Genomic DNA, 15,534 nt, shown 5'->3' on the forward strand with positions numbered 1-15,534 from the left:
TTCTTGCTCTGTGCAATGCTGTTCCTACACCCTCTCCCTAGACTTCAATATGTCGAAAACATGTAAGAGTATCAGTTTTTAGGATATAGTTAATGATTTAAGAAAGGGATTTAAAGTAAATTGTCAAATTAATGACTATTGTTATTGTTTCCTTTATTAGCCCCTTATTAGCCTGTTTCCTGAGGGCAGAGCTGTTTGGATAGGATTTACCTCTCTCTGGACCCTGAGGAGCTCAGAAATTTGGTATAAATAGCTTTAGAAACCTTTTTGTGGTTTTTAGAGCAGGCTGCAATGATCACAAGATGCTGCTGCCATTGTGTCCAAGCAGAGCCTTGCCCTGCACATCCCCAGCAGCTGCCAGCACGGGCAGTGGTGGTGGGCTCCCTCCCCGTGTGTCAGCTCCTGCCCCTCTCTGCCCTGAGCTGCTGCTCTGTAGCATCCCTTGGACACACCAGCCTGGCTGCTTCTGCCATGTCACTCTTCTCACAGAGCCCTCGTGCTTGTGTTTCACATCTGGGGGGTCTGCCAAGGACAAGCCAGGTGAGCAAGTTCATGAACTCACCCTCCTTTGTTCTGTTGTCTCAGGCTGCTCCCTTCTGCTCCACCATAAAGGGGCTGCTTTGAATTTTCTCTGCACTAACTGAACCCAACTGCATTGGCCTGGGCAGCTTGTGCAGAGGGTAACTGAAATTTCTGGCCCTGGGTTGAAGCCTTCCTTGCAGATTGTCACTGTCACATCACAGATGCTTCTGTTCACTGTGTTGATGGGTGAAAGCAATGAAGTTTGAATTTTGTTCAAATTTTCCCTGAGCTTGGCAGCATAAGAGCTCTAATAGGGGTTCAGGCTGGTTGTTAGGTACAAATTACGTGTTAGTTCAGCGCTTTCCCTTGCTGTCTTCTCTTGCCAGTAATTTGCTTCAGCACACAGAATTCCTGTCATCCCATCAGCCTGCCTCCTCCCAAAGTCACTTCAGTGCCCATGATCAGCTTCTGTCTTTTCCCTTCTTTGCAGTGAGCTGCTGATCCCACACAGAAGCATCACATTTCTCTCTGCTGAACCCCCAAATCAGCCCCACTGTGCCCCTCGGGGCACACCCAGAGGCTGCTCACACAGGCTGGAACATGATGTGGCCACAGAGCCAGGATGAGGCAATTTGCCCTGGAGTTACCAGCCCAGTCCAGGGATTATCTACTGGTCAGAACTCCAGACTGAGAGACTGTGAGCACAGCCCAAATCCTGCCTTTGGGTTTTTTTGTAGCATCTTGAGTAAAATGGTTCTAAACCCTATTTTTCATTTGCTAAAGGTGGATGAAAATATTTCCCCAGAGGAGTTAGGTGTTAGATTGATTGTTTCATGATCACAAAGCCTTTGATATCTTTTAATCAAAGAGTTGTTAAGGGTTTTAAAGGTTGTTATAAGCTGTGGAAGAGATGTTAATTCTCTGTGTGCAGCCTATGCAGAACATGGAGTCTCTAATGTTATTTGGGGACTAAATTCTAAGTGCTCCCTTCAAGATGCTGACAGAAGTTACCTTTCAGCCTCACACTGATTAGAGTATAGTGTGCTTTGAAAGCTTCTTCACTTCTCATTAGACCCTCTCTTCCTGAGTCACCTCCTAAGAGGCTAATTTACAAGAAGTCTAGGCCACGTCAGGGTCTGGATTTCTCATGGAAATACATCTTGGTAGCAAAAGCAAAACCCCTTCTGCATAAGAATCACTAATTCTCTCCTCCACATCATAAATCCCAAGGCATGCTCTGAATCCCAAATAAGTTTGATTTAGAAAGAAATTAGGTGCGCATTCTTCCTTTGACAATTTTTATTCCTGCCTTGGCTTGACTGTATTTCTCCATTAAAAGAGGGCACCAGAGATTTGCAAATCCCTCTCTGCAGTGTGAGCACACTCTGAACTGGTGCTCTATTCTCCAGCCAAATTCTTGAGCCCACCTAGCCATGCTGAGCATGGTGGGTACCCCACTGCCCTCAGATTCAGCTCTGTTCCTCCACCAGCAGGTCCAGCAGCAGCTGTTGGTGCTCCCACTGCAGCAAATCACTTTGAATATCCACAGTGGACACTCACAGCCAGGAAAACATTTCCCACCCACTGCTGTGTACAAAGGAATTACTTAGCAATCTTAGAAATTGCAAAACTCATCTAATATAAAATACATTGTTCTGTGTTTGCGTTTGTCCTGAAGAGAAGAAAACCCTTAAAACCTTGTAAAGCCAATTACACTCTACCAAAATGAATTAGAGGAGTTTGTAGAATACCTACCATGAGAATCTGGCTCAGCTTGACAAACTGTATTTTTATTATTCTTATTTATTTGCTTTACTGCTTAGTCTGTAGCTATACAATAATATTGCAAAGAAGAGAAAATGCTGACAGGTCATGTTCTGCTTCTATTGGCAGTGCTGATGCTTTGTATTTATATGACAAATATCCTGGAAAAGCTTGGTAACTTTTACTTTGTTTCCTTTTTTTAAGACATTGTTTTATTCCTCTCTGGAGCAGCCTTATTAACCTCTGAATTTCTCCAGTGGCACTGAAATGATCAAAAAGGTTCTTGTGGCGAGCATTGCAGAGCTGTCCTTCCCTCAGCACCACAAACGCTGCAGGGCCTTTCTTCAGGGAAGCAAAATATACTTCAGAACACTGTTCTTTCTGTTTGCAAGAATGTGACATGTCATTACTTTCAATTTTCAAATTCTGCTTGCTTCCTATAACAAAATATTCCAAAATGTCATATTTTTAACATTTGCTGGGAGCTGGGCTGACTACTTCTAATTGGAACTGTTTCAATCAATGTTATTTATGAAATTTCAAAACCTCAAATACTTCCAAGACAGTAGAAGAAAGTACATTTGTCTACTTCGCGTTACTTTATAAACAAATAGAACAATATTGATTATGTTAAATCAATATTATCGTACTGCTCACATACCTATTTTCCTTTGGGTCTGGGCAAGGAAATACTTCTGGCATTACATGCAAGCTGAAAACCTGTGGGACTGCAGAGAGTGTGAAGTTTTATTTTGTGGGGAATTTTTGCACACATAAAGAAGTAGATTTTTTCTTTTTCTTTTTTTTTTTTTTTTCCCTGTGGATGAAACCAAGAAATTCCCATCCAAACAAAACCTGAAATTTTCATTTTAAAATTATCAAGACAAGGGTTCTGAAGCAAGTGGGCTGGCAAGAAATGACATCTTTTTGGGGAACTTCACACAGCATCCTTTGAAGAGTGGACAAACATGATGCATTCATACAAGAGCTGCCATTCCCTTTTTCACTCCGTGTTCCTGCCTGGAAAAACCCTTGGACTCTGACTGCTCTCCTCTTCCTCTCTCTTATTCACATTCTCCACTTTTATTTTCTTTGAGTCCCAGAAGCTCTGCAGGCCCACAGGAACCTCAGAGAGTGCCCAAGAGAGGAGGCAGCAGCTCTGCACGATGTGGAGGTGTCCTGCAGACAGGATCTCTAACCAAGCCCTCCCAGGGCGTGAGCTCCCAGTTGCCCGACTGGGACCCAGTGCAAACCTCAGTTCTCCACCCATGAGGAGTTCCCCCGTGGTGTCACTGCCAGGCTGAGGGCCACTGAGGCTTTCCCTGCTGTGAGCAGGGCTGTGAGATCGGGCAGCTCCTCTCACCTCTGCTCGGACACACACTGGGAACCGCTCAGAGCTCTCCAGAAGGGCTCAGCTCTAAAGGCTGCTGAATGCTCTGATTTCTGGCACTGAACTGCTCTTCCAGACCCTGCTCAGCAAACCATTTCTCCCTGAATTAAGGGGAATTTAAGTATGTGCTTATGCATTTTGATGAACAGAGAGAGCCTGCTGAATCAAAGGAACTAGTGAGAGCAGAGGCCCTTAAAAGTAAGGAGATTTTTTTCCCTGTAAAAGTATCTGTTATTTATTCCCCAGTTCTTATCTTGTTTATAACAAAGAATGAACAAAATTCCTTTCCCAAGGCTGGATGATCCTGGAGCATATCCACACCAAACAGGGACAAAAATAAGCTTCATTTCAGACAGAATAAATAAGCAAATGCTTCTTAGTCTCTTGCCTTCCATCTCTCTCCTTTTTTTGTGTTCCTCTGTACACAGCAAGCACAAGGTGTTATGGCCTTATCCAGAATCTGCTGGACTTCATGGAACTCCTTCTGTTGGCTTGAATGGGTTTTGGAGCAGGCCTGGTGGCAGAGTATGGCAATATCTTTATAGAGGCTTCTCACCTACTGTCTAGAAAAAGGAATATTATTAAAATACCAGCCCAACACACAGCCCCTAAGAACTGTCAATATTCACTGTGTTACCTAATTTACAATCACCCTGTTTTCTTGCTCAACATTCTTTAGGAGCATCAACTCTGCAGCACTGGATAGGCTTCCAACTTCTGGCTCATTTTATAGACACTCTTTAAATCACGATTGCCTCTGAAGTACATGACACACAAAGGTGAAAACAGTAGCTTCCAAACATTATCATAAACCATCTTTAAGATGAATGTGTCCCAAACCAGAAGCCCCCATGGTTGCAGTAAGGATGTTTGCTGCGGGTGGCTTTTGTCACTGGGCAAGGCACAGCCAGACAAGCTGGGGGTGGTGGGGCTGCACAGTCAGGGTGGTGTCCTGGCCTCTCCCCTGATAAATCCAGCTGATAAAGCCACTGTGGCTTTGGTGAGACAGGGGAACACAAAATGCCCACGTTCCCTTCTGTTTCAGCTGATGAATTGCACATGATTGACTTGGGACATTTCTGCCACTGAGGCCTGACCCAGCTGTCACTGCTGCCACACGGGAGGGCTGCTATGGAGGTGATTCCCACAGTGGGACAAGCTCATGGCTCCTGTGCCACCCAAGTCCCACGGATGGATGCATTTCACTGTTTGACAGTGATTTTCCAGACTCTTAAGTGCTACTTATGGAAACACTTGGCCTCTTGCATGTCATAGAGGGACTCGAGTGTGTCTAGAGAAGGACACAGAGCTGTGGAAAGGTCTGGAGCATAAATCTGATGAGGAACAGCTGAGGGAGCTGGGGGGCTTAACCTGGAGAAAAGGAGGCTTGGAGGGGACCTTCTCTCTCTCTACAGCTCCATGAAAGGAGGGTTTAGCCTGGTGTGGCTCAGTCTCTTTCCTCAAGTAACAAGCAACAGGACACAAAGAAATGGCCTCAAATTGTGCCACGGGAGGCTTAGATTGGATTAGGAAAAAATTATTCACTGAAAGGGCCATCAAGCACTGCCCAGGTAAGTGCTGGAGTCACCATCCCCAGGGGTCTACAAAAACCACGTGGCTGTGGCACCTGGGGACTTGGTCAGTGGTGGGCTTGGCAGAGCTGGGTTAACAGCTGGAGTCGATCTTTTTAGAGATCTTTCCCAGCCTAAACAATTCTATGATTCCTCACTGGCAATACACAAAAGTGAGTCAACAAGAGGCCCCGAGCTCAGGTCCCCACCCCACACTAAAAGCACAGGGGTACAGGCAGGTCTGATTCATGTCTATATTGTCGTAGTACTCAACATACACTCAGAAATCTTAAAGCAGATTGTGACTTGGCATCTATAACTAAAGACATTGATACACAGACACTCAGTGTGCTTTTGCAAAAGGACTGAAAACCTGTTCTTTTCATGTTTCCTCAATACAAACATGACTGCATTTTGCTTTAGGATAACTACTGCTCTGATACATATTATCATTGGGTAAATGAATTTGTTACCAATATTAAATCCTTGTAAATAAAAGAAGCAGACCAACCTGCATATGTTTTTTCTTTTCTTTCTTTTTTTTTTTTTTTTTTTGAGTTTGCATGCTTAATACAGAACTAGCAGGTTTAAAATCTCACTGAACATTCTATGTGAATTAATCAGATTCTAGAGTAATGTGGGAAGGAAAATAATGAAAAGTACAGCTTTTCATTTAAACATACGCAGCTCTTTTCATGCAGGGTTTTCATTTAGGATTTTTTCTGCTTTTTTTTTTAATTACACTTTGCATTAAAGAACATAGCCAGTGTAAACACAGCCTGTAACACTTATAAAACAGTGCAAATTTTGTAAATTTTTGGGAGGAAGTTGAAATACATATATTTATAATGGAGGTAAAATTGCTTTCTTTCTCAGTAGAAAAATACGTCTATTAAACACCTATGTTTGGAACTCAACTTCACAAAAGAGCAAGTTATAGTTCTATACTGTGTAATAAATTAATATCTTTTCTACATTTCTACTTTCCGTGTTAGTGTCAAATGCATAATAATATTAGAAAAAACTGAGAGAAACATGTATTATTTTGAATCTAAGGAAAAATCTTACAGACAATGACTGGTGAAGGAGGGCACAGAATAAAGAACTGGGGAAAGAAGCAATGGAAAAATACTGACCTCTATGAATTATTGCACATTTGTGATCATTTTCATGGCCTTTGGGCCAATTCTGGATACTTTTAAGTCTTAGGTCAGTGTTTGTTTCCATTTGACTGTAGGGTACAATTTAGGAACCACTGCAAAATGTCAAGGATTTACTGAATTTGTTTGCTGATGAAACCACAGGCAGCTGAGTGCAGAGTGCTAACTTTTAATCATGCAATCAAAGAGAAAAATGTTTAAAACATACTGAAGCATAGGCAAGGTTGCCTGCCTTAAAAATATTTTTGGGAACTTGCTCCAGCAGATCTTATTGAGACGAAACTCTCATGTCTGCTGTGTTTTCATTAGAGCCATGCCAAAGCCTGCAAAACTGGCTTTTGCCTTCATTAGTTAGAGCTTTTTCCTTTAATACAGCTGTCTCCATAGCCTGACTCTGCAACCCTTACCAGCTGAGTGTGGAAATGTCCATGAAACACCCTGGTACTCGCTGAGCAGCAACCCCTGATGCTGAGCACCCTGTGCAACAACTCTCATCCACCAGCCGCAGGAATGCCATTCATGAGAGCTAAATGACAGGATCCTATTTGACTGATGGATTACTCACACAAGTGTGAAATGCAAGACCTTGCCAGTTGCTTAAAAATATCACTTTTCACAAGTTACACAGAGAGCAGAAATATTCCTGCTTCTGCCATATTTAAAAGGTACAGAAATTGGCAGGTAGATAAACACGAGATAAAACTGTTTCAGGTGATTATCACTGCAATGGAAGTCAGACTTACTAGTAAATCTGAATAATTCAGCACTTAATCTCTGAATATTGCTGTAGTTTTCTATTGCTATGTTCTCACAAAAAAAGGTTAATTTCAAATTGTAACTACTGGTTTTGGAAAAAAAATCCTACATAAAATTACTTTACTAAAAATCTTAGATCTTAAGAAATTTCAGATTAATGAATTGGCCAATAGACAGTTAAATTTATACTTCAACTGTTTGGAAAAAGTCATTAAAAATCTGCAAAATTTGTGAAATAATCTGTAGTTGACAGAAAAATTGTTTAAAATCCTCCTAAACATCTTCCAGTATTCCAGTAAGTTGTTTAATAAAACCACATTGCTAACCATTGACTAGGAATAAAACATGCCTCAATAATAAAATGAAGAGATGCTGATGGGAGCAGGTGATTTATTTTGTAGTAACTGTTACTATGCACTTTATTGATAAAGCTTTGTCTGCATTGTTTCAGCTGGGCATCTTCTAAGAACTATTTGCAAGACAATGTTACCAGGAAGGTTTCCTTCTCCTTCCTTTTCAAGATGGTTCACCCCTTGTGGTCTGTGCAGGAGATACTAATTTTTGTAGCATGATTAGAATTTCAAACTGTACTGTAGTCTATATGAAAAACCCAACAACTTCTGTGTATTCCAAATACTGTTACTTAAATATGTATGGATGTTGGAGATCATACACAGCGACCTTTTATCCGTCCCAGATTGCAAACCTACCGTGAAGTGACGGGATGCGTTTTTCTCTCCCCCCTCCTTTTTAAAGAAGCAATAAAACTGTACATTAAAAGACAGGAAGGACATTACTGAGTTACAAAAGAATGCCCCCTTCGTCAATAATTTGTAAACGTAAACAAAAAAGTTCAAGTAGAAAAGCAAACAAGTGTGCTGCTGCTTTGAGTAGGTTTTCTCACCCCATGTGGGTAAGTTCTTTACAGGCGTCCCTTCATGGTGGCCATGAAGCATCTCCAAAGAGCCCTGATGTTCTACCAGATATCACTGGTGAAGCTGAGCTCCTTGGCCGACAAAGGTAGCAAGGGGCTGTTCCTGTGGAACTCCTGGGGGTCCTTGACGGCGTTGTTGAGAGGTAGCTGTCCGTTGAGGAGCGTCAGGGGGATGTTACAGTACGTGTGGTGGTTGCTGATGGAGGCCATGGGCAGCGTGGCCGCCGACACGCCGTACTCGTAGCCGCGGCAGTAGTGCCGCGTGTGCACAGAGTCTGCCTGCTGGAAATCGCCCAGACCCGCCCGCGACTCCACCAGCGTGGCAGAAGTGCCCGTGACGGCGAGAGAGGGCACAGTCTGGAGGTCTCCAAAGAGGCCCTGCTCCGCAGAATCCAGGACCTGATGCCGAGACACCACCTCCTTTTTCTTCCCTGGCATTTCAAAGACTAGGCGCTTCCAAAACTTAGAATTCAGTTTGCTGCTTTTTGGTCCTTTCCACTTGACCACTGAGAGAAGTTTGATGGTGTGCTTTAACGATTCCACTTCGTGATAATTCACCTTCCCTTTTAATTCAGTACACTCAATCAAAATAACTTTGATTTCTCCACTGACTAGCATGTTATGGAGTCTGTTTTCCATCTCAAAAATACTCCATCCTCTCCTGAGAACATAGTCTGGAGTTAACACGATAATGAGTCTTCTGCTTTGCTCAACACATCTTGTGAGATCTTCAATGTAGGCTACAAATTATAGAAAGAGAGAAAGAGTAAAGAATAAAGAAGTCTATTGTATCAAAATATCAGGCTTGCAATCAAGTATAACAAAATCCTGCATTTTACTGATCCACACCATTTAAAATAATGGGCATTTCAATATATACTCCAACAAAAATAGGATTGTGTATCACAAAATATTTCTATTTATGGAGTACACATAGGAAACTCCTTAATAACACCCTCCATCCTTTGCTATGTTCCCCTGTTCATTGCAGCAGGACGACATTTACATAACACCCTTGCTGTGTGGGTGCATTAGTGAATAAAAACACACAGTTCACTTAGTGAAAAAAATATAGTTCGAAATCAATGCAATGTTTGTGTAAATTCTAACATTAACATTGGTTATGATTAACACTGTGCTGAGGGAAGCAGGCTCTGGGGAGTGGTTCCTGTGTTCCAGATGCAAAGACATGAGGGTGCTGCAGGGTGTATGAACCATAACTTGCAAAAGCTCAAAAAAGAAATGAACTCTCATCACATGCAGAACTTGTGCTATTGCATAGAAGCACCATGGTAGCTTTTTCTTCTCTAGGTATTGACCACAAAAGCATAAGAACATTCTTTGTGGCTCAGTGCTCTGTTTTAATATCACAAACCTGTGCTTCTATGTACCCCAAGGTATTAACAGAGACTTCACAAGTGACAGGAACAAATGGAAAATTTAAACATATTGGAAGTATTTATTTGTTGAGACATCAGTGACAAAGAAAATAGTAGAATTCTTTTATTCATGCATGCCAAGTAGTTGCAAATGATCAGTGTAAGCAGAAATGCCAGCCCCATCAGCAGCTCCATGATGCCAGTTTACTGAACTTCAAAATACTTGCAAAGTTGGACTTTGATCCCTGAATTTCACTTATCCGGGGGATGGTAGGGAAGAGAAGCCAAATACACTGGTCTGACATGGAACAGGATGGGAAAGAGATCTACTTACAGACCTGATCAAAAACCCATTCAAATGAACAGACTTCATTCAACAAACTTCAATGGGTTTTAGGTCAAGACCAGAAAAAATAAATCCCTTGAACAAAACCACTAAGGGCAGAAAATGTTCATTGGTTGCACAGCATTACAACTGCAAGCTTCGAGACAGGTTATCTTTGTGTTTTTAAACTACATGAACCTCTTGACCATGCTACCGGGAATGTGCTGCCTGACCACAGAGGAGAAGCACGTGTTAGAAATGAAGACTTGGACACAAGAGCTGCACAGAACAGATCTTTACTCAGCACAGGGCAGGACCTCTCTTACACATCTGCCCTCTAGCAAGAACAATAATTACAAATAACATCATTAATCAACATCTGTTACTGCAAGACTCATTTTATAGTCCCAGGCACCATACCACAGCATGCTTATTCACACCACTTCCAGTAAAGTCAATTGCTACAAAATAGGCCAACAGGAACATTCTAAAATAGCTTATTTTCATGAGACTGAAGGCATAGTTAGCATCAAATCTGCCTTTACCAATGTTTTATTTCACCACTTAGCAGCAAGAAGAATTTCTTTCACAAATGGAAAAAAGAGGCAATTGCAAACATCCCACAGACACACAAAAATTTAAGACATACACATACATTACAAATGTCTATGCAACAATCCTGACTTTTAGTTAATGGTTTATGACTTTTTAATCATGCAGCATTTACAGTTGTTTTTGTTTTTTGTTTCTTGAAATACTTTATGAGGAAAAACCCCCCATTGTTCTGTGTAAAGTAGTTGCTCATTAATGAAAAAAATTCAACATTAAAATCCATGGGAGAGGCAGTGGAGCGGGGAGAGAATCAGCAACAATGAGAAAATGATAAGCAGAACTGGTGAAACAAAACTTAAGGAAAGGTAGAAATGTTCAATACAATGGAAAGATATTATCCCAATGTATCAACAGCTCAGACTCTTCATTTTCTTCCTTTCTTTCTGCTCCCAAAAAGAAAGAATTTAGGTGGGAAGCTTCATCATTAGAGGTTGAATCTGCAAGATACAGTAAAACAACAAACTATCATGCATCTTTCCTGAGACATATTCATCCCTCCTCCAAACACTCAGAACACTGCTATGCACAAGACAATTCCCTGCAGGACACAATACTGGGCAGTACCATATATCCAGGGTAGTGCTGAGCACGGCCATGCATATCCAAATGCATCCAACTGAGAAAAAAACACAAACCAACAAAACAAACAAAAAAATCACTCCACTTTCATCTCTTCAAATATCCAGCACCAATCATTTCAGTAGAGACACCCCAGCAATAATCCATCACACCATCGCAATCAGAGTTGTCAGCCTTTGCCTTGGGCAAACAGGGTGGAAAGAAGATGGGAGAAATTCCCTCTTTTCTTGGGTGGACATTTCTCTCCTCTGTGCTTCTCACATCTCTTTTGGATGCCCACCTTCCTTACTGGGTATTGCTACATGTTGGAGCTCTGTCCTCAGCTGAGTAATGAACACCTTCGCAAATGGTCTTGAGGTGATCCCTCAAATTCCACGTTTGGAGCTGGTCACTGGTGGACATAGCCAATGAACAGGGGATTGATGCACTGAGGGTAAAGTACACTGAGTTACAAGAAACTGGAACCCCAAATTTCCAGCCATCTGGTCTAGAAGTACTTAGAACTCCCAGTAACTCCAGCTTGGGACTACTACTGAAGGCAAGTGGCAATTTTCCTGGAGCCAGTGGCTCCACTGGGTGCACTCTACAATTTGTCAAATTTGCACCACTTGAACATTTCTGTGAAGAAAAGCGTGGGGAGACAGATTGCTGTCCAGCTTTGTCCAGGAATTTCCAGCTTTGTTTTTCCCAGTGGTACCAATCTGACTGCGTTAACCTCTGAGTTGCTAAATCATCTGCTCTCCTTTTACTTTAGAATTGGAGATTTCCCAAAATCCTGCAGGTTCAGTTGCCTGTCTCAAGTGTTCAGTCCATTAGAAGGTACTAAATCCAAGCAATCTGTATTGCAATCTGGGAGGAAGAAAGGGTTGCTTTCACCTTTCCAGCGAGCTAAGAAATTATTGTCAGGCAATGGCTCAGTTTCATTTGCAAGAAAAAAACTGAATAGGGACTTCAGGAATAATGTCACCTACTAGTATCAACTGCAAAGTTCCAGAGCAACATATTTCCATCAGATAAATACAATTTTGCTGTAACTTCGCTTTTGCTGCAGGAGGTGTCAACTTCAATGATATTTCATTGTATGGGGAGAAAAAAACATTGTCTTGGCGAAGTCAGTATGGAATTATTCCATATTAAAATATTTCCATATTAAAATACAGGGATTGTATTTTATCATAAATTAGAATGTAAAACTAAGATGTCAGTGTTAGATCGAACCCACTTGTTTTTACTGAAAAAACACATTTTAAATTTTGACTGTTTTCCCCCCTCCTTGAAACACCATTTTGCTGTATGGCACAAAACTCTTCTCAAAATGTTAGCATATCCCATAGGTAAATAAAAATTTAAAAAAATACATTGTGAGTGGCTCTATCAGTAACTTACTTGCATCATGTTCAATGTAATGCCCGAGGAGGAATGGACAGGAAGAAGTGTTATACCCAAACCTAAACATTGTTTTAGTCTTGTCAGAAAATGGCAAGCAAATTTGTCTTGACAGCAAGTATGTGCTCACCAAACACTGTCTACATGTAACGATGCTGAACTGGAGTTTGAAACACTGAAGAAGAGCATTTCAGGAAATGCATCCCATTTGCAATTAAATCATGTGTAACTGCCCATGGAATCCTTAATGAGCTGCATTAACCAGGCTGGAAGGAAACCTAATATGCAAGCAGACTAGGAGCAAGGAAATTAATGAACACTATGGGCACAGAGTTGCTTACACAAAAAAAATTACTGACAAACCAGATTCAGATGATTTGCCGGAGTTGAGGGAGAAGGAAAAAACCACTAGAAATCATATAAAATCCTATGGATATTTTTGGGAAACGTGGTTTGCAGCACTACGAGAACCAAAGAGTATCTAACATCAAACCCATGCTGGTTGGTTCCTGGCACTCTGAAAATAACCAGCCTTTCTGTGTTTGGCAGTGTGGTCATCACTTGAGAAAGTTATTTATAGAAGAGTAATTCCGTCCTGGTTTCCTAGCTGAATAGTTCCCAAACCCTGAGTCTGATTACTTTATTATAACACCAATGATTTTGTGTCTTGCATTTCCTATTTATTAAATATATTTTGCTTCTCTTAGCTTGCACCAGAAGAGATGAAACACAAAGCAGAGTAATGGCCCCTTCCCAGACAGAGCCCAACCCCAGCTGATGAGTTTAACATAAAGAAACAAACAATGCAGATTAGTGCACTACAGGACAGGCAGCCCTTCTGCCTTTTGATCATACTTATTCCTCTTTCAGCTGACATCCGTGTGTATCCCCACTACCCTCACCCATGCCTGACATTAAAAGTAAGATTCATACAGAGCAGACAACCCGGGACTCCTGAAAGGAGTTTGTGGAGCTGGATACCAAAGAAATGGTATCCTATACTTAAAAAAGGTTCCTTGGGAACCCCAGACACATGGTCCAACCGTGTTTTCCTCATGCAGGAGCCCAGGAAGCTGGAATTCCCCGGGCAAAAACGACACAGATGGGCAGACAAAACTACAAAGTGCCAGAACTGCAATATTGACTGTCGTGAGCTTTTTATCACATGATGTACACACTTGGCCCTTGTGCTGAGAACTTCTCATTTTCCAGGTAAACAGATATTTTTATTCCATCACCATTCTTTTCACTGTCTAATCTTCATACCCTGGGCTGAGCTGGGGTAAATTGTTGGTGTTTTTTCAATCCTATCAAGACCAAATGCACATATGCTTAGAGAACAACTACATGATGCTCTAATAGATATGTATTGCTGGTATTAAAAGTCTAACTTGACAATTTTTACTCTTCACTTTCAAGTTTTAAAATAATTTGCAGAAACCACAGAGAAAAGTACCTTCCTCTGATGTAGTCCTGATTTTAGAAGAGTGAAGTGCAAACAGATATTTTTCACTGCAGACATCATCCTTGGCAAGACAAAAAATGGCTCAGGTGAAAACATAACTTGTCCTGTTAACCCCCCACCAACTACTCAATCTCCTCAGGTCTCTTAACCCTGAATTAAATGATCTTACAGAGCTTGAATGCTTGTGGTGGGAAAGGGTTTGTAAAAAGATCCCTGAAAATGAATAGGGTAAAAATAATGAGAACTGCTCAGGAATTCAGTAAGAAGTGCAAGTGCATCTCAGGGATCCCAGTCTCCTTATGCAGGGTAACTTGTCCAATTACACCTAAGTTACCTGGCAGGGAGGTGTGTGTGCTGTCAGCTTTGACAGAATGAAGAACACTCATTCAGCTAAGACCAAAGAGTATCCTTGAAGAAAGAATAGCTGCTACAGTACTTCCCTTAACATGCAACTCACCTCCTGGGTTACAAACTCGGTCTCCACTGCCATGTCTCCCTGCTGGATCACAGTCTTACCTCCCACGACTGTGAGGGATTCTGTTCCATCTTGCCAGCTCAGGGAGTTGGATCCATCCATGCTGCTCTCAGGCAGCACCAAGAGTCATCACAAAGGTCCCTGTTGGCCATTGTGTGACGGGCATTGCTGAGGCCATTGGCATCCTTCATGGTGCTTCTCCCTCCCACCGGAACAAAATGCTCTACTGGGATAAAATTTGTATCCCAGCAGGGCTCAGAACCAACACCTACTGCAAAACATGACTGAGCCCCATCTGACCTGAACCCTGGGATCTGCTTCCCAACGGTGAAGAGGTGGCCTCAGTCCCACAGCCAGCACCTCTGTCCTGCTGGGGACAGCAGCAGTCGCTCCAAGGACATCCCTGACCAGACGCAGAGCTGAAAGCAGAGCTTGGACATGTCCCAGCCACAGCACATCTGGCTGTAATCTCTCCCTCGGCTGCACAGGGACATGCAGAGCCCATCACAGCTTTCCCCCAGAGGTTAGCAATGAGCCAGCTGGACAAAAACACAATCAAACTTGTCCCTGAATTTTCCCCAAGTCAGCTTTTTAGGTTGTTTGCAGAACTGCACAAGAAAATTAATGAAATAGTATTTGACAAATCTATTTTTTGCCTGCTCTCAAATGCAGGGAGCAGCTGTAGGAGCTGCTGCATGCCAAGAAGGAAGCGAATGGTGCACACCCTCCCGTGGCAGCTCCTCACAACTGCAGGGATTGCAGGAAGCACCAGCCCTACGCAGCTCCTGGCTGCACTGCTGGAGTGACACACACCAAGGTACACAGGATACAGAAGGACACACATCAGAGCAGAGAGTGGGAAACGATTACATTGATGAAAGCAATTTACCCTGAAAGATGAGGAAGTGAAACATGTGAGAAGAGATATTTCCTAAAATAAAATGATAGCTGAGATCAACTCCCCATTTTTCTACAGAAATCTACACTGGAGAGTTATATATTTGGTCACATCTGCCACTTTTTGAGACCGTCACTCTAAACCATGCTACATTTTCCTCTGAAGTTTCTAGCAGGCCCGTTCCACACCACACTGCCTTCACTAAGCACTGCAAGTCCTTGTGAGAGTGGTGAGGATTAGGCAGAATACAGGCACATTCCACTACTTCAGGGCACACAGAGAACTCACAAATGCAGGAGGCTGAGTCTTCCCTCCTTC

The 15,534-nt window shown here is 42.2% G+C and overlaps 1 protein-coding gene across 4 annotated transcripts in view; it reads right to left on the bottom strand.

Annotated features, from left to right (window-relative positions):
- Window positions 1-3,086: 3,086 nt before the first annotated feature.
- IL1RAPL2 (interleukin 1 receptor accessory protein like 2) overlaps window positions 3,087-15,534 on the bottom strand; it is a 350,145-nt gene continuing 337,697 nt past the window's right edge. For all 4 annotated transcript variants that reach the window (XM_038164451.1, XM_038164453.1, XM_038164452.1 and 1 more), the window contains one exon: window positions 3,087-8,837. In XM_038164451.1, coding sequence (XP_038020379.1) covers window positions 8,140-8,837 — 698 coding nt within the window. In that variant the 3' untranslated portion in view covers window positions 3,087-8,139. The remainder of the gene's footprint in view (window positions 8,838-15,534) is intronic.

This window comes from Motacilla alba, chromosome 4A (assembly GCF_015832195.1).
Source record: "Motacilla alba alba isolate MOTALB_02 chromosome 4A, Motacilla_alba_V1.0_pri, whole genome shotgun sequence".
Taxonomy (NCBI): domain Eukaryota; kingdom Metazoa; phylum Chordata; class Aves; order Passeriformes; family Motacillidae; genus Motacilla; species Motacilla alba.